Below are 8,471 nucleotides of genomic sequence, written 5' to 3' on the forward strand. Positions count from 1 at the left end.
TAACAATAACTCGTGGCTGGGTCTGTAATTTTAATAAGAATAACAATAACTCGTGGCTGGGTCTGTAATTCTAATAATAATAACAATAACTCGTGCCTGGGTCTATGATTCCTTTACCTGACAGTACACCCTTCACCTGAATCTATCTCATGGCAGCATCTATACCTCGTACGTGACCCACACACCTGACCTCGTATCAGCGTGGGCTATCCCCGTACAACCGACCGACAGACTGACTCGGGGTTCTCCCTACATTGCGCAAACCGGGCGCGCCCGCCCCGTTTGGGAAAACTACCCCCACGTTTCAATCGTTGCGCCCCGATTAAATTCCACCACAATAAAAGTTTGACAGCGCAGGAATCGATCGTCAAGAATTCCCATTCGACCAGGGCCCCCCTAGTTTCCCCTCCCCCCTCCCCTCCCCGCCTCCCTTCCCCCCTCCCCCTTCCCCTCCCCCCTGTTTCAATTTTATCCTGGGGAGAACCCTGTGACTGACAGCGTCACCCTCTACGACCGACCGACTGACTCACGACGTCTGCCACACTATAACTGACTAACTGACGGTGGCGTCTGGTTCAACGACAGGTTGAGCAGATCCTGCGCATCGAGATGTCGTCCATACAGAAGCAGTATTACAAGTGGATTCTCACGAAGAACTACAAGGAGCTGAGCAAGGGCCTGCGCGGCGTCGCCAGCTTCGTCAATCTCATCATGGAGCTGAAGAAATGCTGCAACCACTCGTACCTGGTGCGGCCGTCCGAGACGACGCCCGCTACGCAGAACGAACACCTGCAGGTAGGGGGCGCCGTGCGTAACGCACGCGGTTAGGGGGCGCCATGTGCGCGCGCGTAGGAGCGCAGCGCTGCAACCACTCGTGCGGCTGTCCGAGACGACGCCCGCAATGCATAACGCACGCCTGCAGGTAGGGGGCGCCGCGCAGAACGAACACCTTCATGTTGGGGGGCGCCACATGTGCATTTAGTAGCGAGCGGCTGCAGCTAGGTGGCGCCGCACATGCGTATGGCGGCGAGTGTCTGCAGCCAGGGGGCGCGGCAAGCCTGAGTTGTCGTAGCTTGCCGCAACGAAGCCCCGTCGCCGCGGTAACGTCATCTCTCTCTCTTCTCTTCTCCACAGAACATGATTAAGGGCAGCGGGAAGCTGATCCTGCTGGACAAGCTGCTGACGCGCCTGCGCGACACGGGCCACCGCGTTCTCATCTTCTCCCAGATGGTGCGCATGCTCGACATAGTCGCCGATTACCTCACCCTGCGCCGATTCTCCTTCCAGGTGAGTTCGCGGGGAGGAGGTGGGTGGAGGAGGAGGAGGAGGTAGAAGAGGGGGAGGAAAAGGAAGAGGAGGAGGTGGGGGAGGAGAAGGAGAGGGGAATAAGTGAGGGGGGTGCAGTGAGGTAAAACAGGTGGAGGATAGTGAGAGGTGAAAGAGTTGGGGGCAGGTGGGATGAGCACCTGTGTTCCATCACAAGTCTTCACTCCCTGCTCTCACACGTGCAATGCTATTCCATTAAACATCTACACTCCCTTCTCTCTCTCACGTGCACCGCTATTCCATCATTGTTTCAGCGTCTGGATGGCTCGACCACTTCAACGTCTTAACTCCCACTCCCCCTCTCTCTCACACTCCCCATCTCTCTCTCTCACATGTGTCTTTACTCACCCTCTCTCTTGCACGTGTCTTAACTCCCACTCCCCCTCTCTCTCACACTCCCCATCTCTCTCTCACATGTGTCTTTACTCCCCCTCTCTCTCACATGTGTCTTTACTCCCCCTCTCTCTTACACGTGTCTTAACTTCCCCCTCCCCCTCTCTCTTACACGTGTCTTAACTCCCCCTCCCCCTCTCTCTTACACGTGTCTTAACTCCCCCTCCCCCTCTCTCTTACACGTGTCTTAACTCCCCCTCCCCCTCTCTCTTACACGTGTCTTAACTCCCCCTCCCCCTCTCTCTTACACGTGTCTTAACTCCCCCTCCCCCTCTCTCTTACACGTGTCTTAACTCCCCCTCCCCCTCTCTCTTACACGTGTCTTAACTCCCCCTCCCCCTCTCTCTTACACGTGTCTTAACTCCCCCTCCCCCTCTCTCTTACACGTGTCTTAACTCCCCCTCCCCCTCTCTCTTACACGTGTCTTAACTCCCACTCCCCCTTCACCGCTCTCTCGTGCGTGTTTCAGCGGCTGGACGGCTCGATACGAGGGGAGCTGCGTAAGCAAGCGCTCGACCACTTCAACGCGGAGGGATCGACGGACTTCTGCTTCCTGCTGTCGACGCGGGCGGGCGGCCTCGGCGTGAACCTAGCCACCGCCGACACCGTCATCATCTTCGACTCCGACTGGAACCCGCAGAACGACCTTCAGGCGCAGGCGCGCGCCCACCGCATCGGTCAGAAGAACCAGGTTAGTGTTAGAGGGAGGGAGGGTGGAGGCAGGGGAGGAGGGGGATGAGGAGGAGTGTTTGTGTGTAGAACGACCTTCAGGCGCAGGTGCGCGCGTACCGCATCGGTCAGAAGAACCAGGTTGGTGTTAGAGGGTTAGTTTTCTTAACCCTCCTTTCTCTAACTCACCTCTCTCTCTCTAACTCACGTCTCTCTCTCCCTCCATCGCTCGTTAGGTGATGATTTACCGGCTGGTAACGAAGGCGACAGTGGAGGAGGACATCATCGAGCGAGCGAAGCGTAAGATGGTTCTCGATCACCTCGTCATTCAGCGCATGGACACGTCCGGTCGCACCGTGCTCGCCAAGGACGGAAACCCTCGCAGGTAAGAGCTGCTGCTGCTACGCGCAGGTAGCCCAGATAGTGTGGTGTGGTAGTGTAGTGTTAGTAGGGCTGTAACGATACACAAGCCTCTCGATTCGATCCGGTTCTCGATATTAGCCTCTCGATTCGATTCCTTCGATTCTATTCCCAAAATATTGAAATGTTATCTTATTTTTTATATTTTCATTATTTTGCAATAATAAATTATTAGAAATTGCCAATGAATACTAAATGGTGAATAGACTAGAGAGTCTAGAGTGTATATATACACTGCACAGTCGCTGAGTAACATTGGTGAGTAACACTCTACAGTATATAGCGTAGTGCCGCCATCTATTGAAGGAAAAAAGTGGTATCGAAGTGGAATCGAAAATACGGGGAAAAATATCGAGGATCGGATCGAGGGAAGAGATTCGCAATCCGATTTGATTTCGGTGGATCGTTACAGCCCTAAGTGTTAATAGTATAGAGGTCACACCCACCATGCCAGCAGGTAGCGGGGTGAGGTACCGTATTGTTATCAGTAGTATACTATAGTAGGGTACTCTGCACAGTCAACCTCATCCTACATATTCCGCGTACGTTGTTCCTACATTGTTGTTTCCAGCTGCATCGGTTCTGGCGCTTGGTTCGTTCCTGCAGTGCAGCCTCGACGCCGAACCCCGTCTCCAACAAGGGGCCCGAACTGTCCCAACGCATCCTCCAGTCCTGCGCGGCGCGGCCAGCCACCCGCGACGACCTAGTATACAGGCAGAGCGAGCGCACACACGACGGAGCGCACATACGGCCAGCGAACACCAGTGCCAGTCGCGAATCGATGAGATCCTACGCCGCCCGCCGCCGACGCACCGCCCGACGGGCGGGCGGGGGCCCAGGGGAACTAATTCGGGTGTATGTCTGGTCCGGCGTCCAGAGGAGCTGCTATCCCAGTTCAAGGTGGGAGAGAGCGAAGGAGGAGAGGGAGGCGAGGGAAGGAGAGAGAACAATCCGGATGTCGTCCTCGCTCGAGGAGCTGCTATCTCAGTCAGCGGCGGTGAGAGATGGAAGGAGGGGAGGGAGGCAGCGGGAGAGGGAGGGATGACACGGGGAGGGAAACAATCCGGGATGTCGGCCGCATCGAGGGAGCTGCAATGTTATCCCACGTTCAAGGTGAAGAGGAAGGAGGAGGAGGGAGGAGGGCGAGAGAAGAGGAGGGTTAGGGAGAGGGAGGGAGCCGCGGCTGGAAGAATAATCCGGGATGGTCGTCCGGCGTGCCGGAGGAGCGGCTATCCCAGGATCGAAGGTTGAAAAGAGCAGAGGAGAGAGGGGAAGAGAAGAGGAGTTAGGGCGAGAGGGATGGCGAGACGCCGGAGAGGAACAATCCGATGATGTCTGTCTTGGGTTGCGAGGAGCTTGCGTATCCACAGTTCAAGGTAGAGAGAGGAAGGAGGGGGAAGGGAGAGAAGAGGAGGGTAGGGGAGAGGTGAGGAACAATCCGGCGGGCCGATGTCGTGCCGCGCCGAGAGCTGCTATCCCAGTTCAAGGTGAGAGAGGAAGGAGGAGAGGGAGGGAGGGGAGAGGGAGGGAGACGCGGGAGGAACAATCCGGGATGTCGTCCGCGTCCGAGGAGCTGCTATCCCAGTTCAAGGTGAGAGAGGAAGGAGGAGAGGGAGGGAGGGGAGAGAAGAGGAGGGAGGGAGACGCGAGAGGAACAATCCAGGATGTCATCCTCCTCGTCTGAGGAGCTGCTATCCCAGTTCAAGGTGAGAGAGGGAGGGGAGAGGGAGAGAGAAGGTATGGGAGGGGAGACGCAATAGGAACCAGAAGAGAGGAAGGAGAAAGAAGGGGAAGAAGGAAGGAGGAAGCGGGGATGAGACAGGAAAATGTGAGAGAAATAATCGTTTTTCGTCGTCGTCCTCCGAGGAGCTCCACACTAGTATAGCACGTCACTAACCCCTACTACTACTTAACTACTTACTAACTCTTACTTAACTCTTTACCTGCACAGCTGGCGAGCTTCGACTATAACGAGGAGGAGGTGGAGGTCGTGGAGCAGGGCAAGGCGTGGGAGACAATCATCCCCGAAGCCATGCGAACAAAGTTCGAGAAGGAAGCCAAAGAGAAGGAGCTGAAGGAGATGTTCCTCCCTCCGCGCAGCCGCAAGACCGTCCAGCTGGTACGTTCCTCCTCGCCGTCGTTGTTCTTGCGTTGTTCGTTCGCTCGATGGCCCGCGCGATCATTCGTTGACGATATTTCAACCAATTGGTATTATTGTCATTTATTCATATTTATTTTACACTGTTTTTAAGGGTTTCATATTTAAATCAAACTGATATCATACTATATATATATATATATATTAATAATAGTCATATATAGCTGCATATGTTCCTAATGGTTCTTCAGCAAATCATCGTCATCATCGTTTATTCATGTTTTATCATAACGGTTTTACATTTAAATTCGAACCCACTCCACAACCCACAACGCTGCGCGAGCAATCGCACATTTTTTCGCGGTGCCAATCCTGCGGTCACCTCCGCGACTCCTCGTTACCGCGGCAACCTCGTCCTCCTCCCCGCAGATGCAGCTCGGCGGCAGCGACAGCGAGAGGGAGGCTCGCAGGAAGAAGGACAGAGGAGGAGGAGGAGGCGGCAGCGGCGGCGGGGAGACTGACGACAGCGACGACGACGAGGAGGAGCGGCCGCGGCGGCGCGGGCGTCCGCGCGCGAGCAACGTGCGGGGCTTCACCGACGCGGAGATTCGCCGCTTCGTGAAGAGCTACAAGCGATTCGCTCGCCCGCTGACGAGGTGCGTGGATGCTGTTCGCTTGTTCTGCGGACGCATTTTCAGGCGGTGTGGTGCGGTGCGGTGTGGTGTGGTGTGGTGTGGGGTGGCGCGGTGTGGTGTGGTGTGGTGTAGTGTGGTGTGGCGTGCTGTGCTGTGGTGTGGTGTAGTGTGGTGTGGTGTGGTGTGGGGTGGCGCGGTGCGGTGCGGTGTGGTGTGGTGTGGTGTGCTGTGCTGTGGTGTAATGTGGTGTGGTGTAATGTGGTGTGGTGTGGTGTGGTGTGGTGTGAAGTTGAGTGAAAAGCTACAAGTCGCCTGCTGACTAGGTACGCGCACGCTTGTTCTGCAGATGCACTTTTGTCTGGTTTCTGGCCCCTGTGCTTGGGGGGGGGGGATTTTTATGGACGCGTTTTCCTGGTTTATGGGCAAGCTACTTACTACTACAGAGGGAGGGTGGTTCGGGAGTCGAAAGAAGCAAAAGACATGCATGCGCACACACAAACGCACGCACGCACATGTATATAATATGTATACATTTAAAAAAAAAAAATTTTATTACCATAAAAACAGTTACAATTGTAGACATAACATTGCATTTGACATTTCCAGTATACAATACAAAACAAACTTATTCATAGATACACATAACATTACCATTGACATTAGATATATATATATAGATAGACATATGTATACATTTTGACTGTTGCTCTGTCCTGCCGCTGTAGGTTGGAGAACATAGCTTGCGACGCTGAGCTGCAGGAGAAATCTCAGGCGGACCTGCGCCGACTCGGGGAAGTGCTGGCAGAGGGGTGCGTGAAGGCACTGGAGGAGGACAAGGCCAAGAAGGAGGAGGAGATTCTAAACAACGCACAGGCAGAGGGTGAGCGTGGAGGAGGAGGAGGAGGGGGAGAAGGTGGAGGAGGAGGAGGAAGGAGGAGGAGATTCTAAACAACGCACAGGCAGAGGGTGAGCGTGGAGGAGGAGGAGGAGGGGGAGAAGGTAGAGGAGAAGGTAGATGAGGAAAGAGTAGGAGGAAGGGGAGGAGGAGGAAGAGATTCTGAACAACGCACAGGCAGAGGGTGAGCGTGGAGGAGGAGGGGGAGAGGGAGGAGGTACAGAAGGGGAAGGAGGAGGAGGAAGAGATGGAGGAGGTGGAGAGTCTGAGCAATGCACATGAAGAGGGTGAGCCTGGAGGAGGAGGAGGAGGAGGAGAAGGTAGAGGCAGTAGAAGAGATGGTTGAGCAGGGGGAGGAGGAAAAGATGGTAGAAGAAGGGGAGGAGGTGAAGGAGGGAGAGATGCTAGAGAAAGGGGAGGAGGAGAGAGATGGTAGAGGAAGGGTAAGAGGAAGAAGAGAAGAAGGAGAGAGCATTATTTTGTTTAATAATAATTAATAAGCGTGCATCAGCCGTCGCCGCAATGCTCTGTTCGTCCCGACCTCGCCTCGCAAGACCTCAGCAAGACGCATTCGGCGACTAAAGCGTTCTGTTGTTTGTCTGCTGCAGATGGCGCCACGCCCGCGGCGGCGGTGCACAAGCGTAAGCCGCGGGGCGTGTTCTTCAAGCTGAGCGGGGTGATGGTGAACGCGCTGTCCGTGAAGAAAGCAGAGGAGGAGCTGGAACCCCTCCCTCACTTCATCCCCACCGACCCCGCAGAGCGTGCCAAGTAAGTAGTGGTAGCGGTAGCGGTAGCGGTAGCGGTAGCGGTAGCGGTAGCGGTAGCGGTAGCGGTAGCGGTAGCATTAGCAGCAGCACCACCACCACCACCACCAGCAGTATCAGTAACATCAACAGCTGCAGCAGCAGCAGTAGCATCAGTAGCATCAGTAACATCAACAGCTGCAGCAGCAGCAACAGCAGCAGGCAGTAGATCAGTAGGTCATCAGTAACATCAACAGCAGTGCAGCAGCCGCAAAAGGCAGGCAATCCATAACATCAAAAAGTATCAAGCAACAGTACATCACAGCAAGTGCCGCACACACACCTCACTCGCCACCACTAGCAACAGCAAGCAAAAGTCAGTAGTACGTAGCAACAGCAACAGCAACAGCACAGGCAAGCAGTTGAGCTACAAAAGCATAGAAGTCTCTTTCCAAATACTCATCATTCCAAAATCACGACATATCCGACAGGCTGTATTTCTGACGGGTTGCAAAATTTCTCGATCGCGTCAGCAGGTGGCGCCAGTGGCAGCAACAGGTTGATGAAGCTGCGGTCCCCAGCCTGCTCCTCTCTCCCATCTCTCTCGGTTAACGAGATCTCTCTCTCTCTCGTGGCAGGTTCCGCATCACGCCCCGGTGTAAGCTGGCGCACTACGACATCGCTCTGGGACGTCGAGGAGGATAGTAGCTGCTGATCGGGTCTCTACGAGCACAGGCATGGGCAACTGGGAGGCCATCAAGATGGACCCGAACATCGGCCTCACCGAGAAGGTGCGTGAACAGGTCCTTCTCTCCGCCGCGTAGTCTTACCTCCCCGCGGTGCCGCCGCTGGATCTGCGTACTTACCTCCCCCGCGCGCGCTGCTGCGTAGTCTTACCTCCCCCGCCGCGTCGCTTCGCTTCACCGCGTAGCGACACATCCTTGCCTGCCGCATAGTCTTACCTCCCCCGCTCCTCGTCGCTACGTCTCCCCGCTCCGTCGCTACGTCTCCCCGCTCCGTCGCTACGTCTCCCCCGCCTCCGTCGCCTATAGTCCTCCCTTGCACTGCTGCGTTGTTCTCCCTGCCTGCTGCGTTGTCTCCCCGCTTGCTGCGTTGTCTCCCCCTTCACACTCACATTTCCTGACGCGTCGTCAACACCTCCCCCAATCACTCTGCAGCTGCGTCGCCGTGCCCGAGGCGGGCCCAGTGCTAGGTCAACGTTGTTTGTGTCGAAATTCTTTGCATTTAGAATCGGAATCCAGCGTGTGCAACGATGTTGAAGAAGTTGAAAC

General features: G+C 55.4%; 1 protein-coding gene across 1 annotated transcript in view; it reads left to right on the top strand.

Moving 5' to 3' along the window:
- LOC106815212 (chromodomain-helicase-DNA-binding protein 2-like) overlaps nucleotides 1-8,471 on the top strand; it is a 54,172-nt gene that overhangs the window by 30,754 nt on the left and 14,947 nt on the right. The window contains 13 exon segments of the mRNA XM_014819640.1: nucleotides 586-795; nucleotides 1,135-1,287; nucleotides 2,189-2,410; nucleotides 2,625-2,773; nucleotides 3,415-3,514; nucleotides 4,337-4,399; nucleotides 4,760-4,927; nucleotides 5,336-5,562; nucleotides 6,267-6,421; nucleotides 7,045-7,204; nucleotides 7,818-7,857; nucleotides 7,859-7,912; nucleotides 7,914-7,970. Coding sequence (XP_014675126.1) covers nucleotides 586-795; nucleotides 1,135-1,287; nucleotides 2,189-2,410; nucleotides 2,625-2,773; nucleotides 3,415-3,514; nucleotides 4,337-4,399; nucleotides 4,760-4,927; nucleotides 5,336-5,562; nucleotides 6,267-6,421; nucleotides 7,045-7,204; nucleotides 7,818-7,857; nucleotides 7,859-7,912; nucleotides 7,914-7,970 — 1,758 coding nt within the window.

This window comes from Priapulus caudatus, unplaced genomic scaffold (genome assembly GCF_000485595.1).
Source record: "Priapulus caudatus unplaced genomic scaffold, Priapulus_caudatus-5.0.1 Scaffold1065, whole genome shotgun sequence".
NCBI lineage: Eukaryota > Metazoa > Priapulida > Priapulimorpha > Priapulimorphida > Priapulidae > Priapulus > Priapulus caudatus.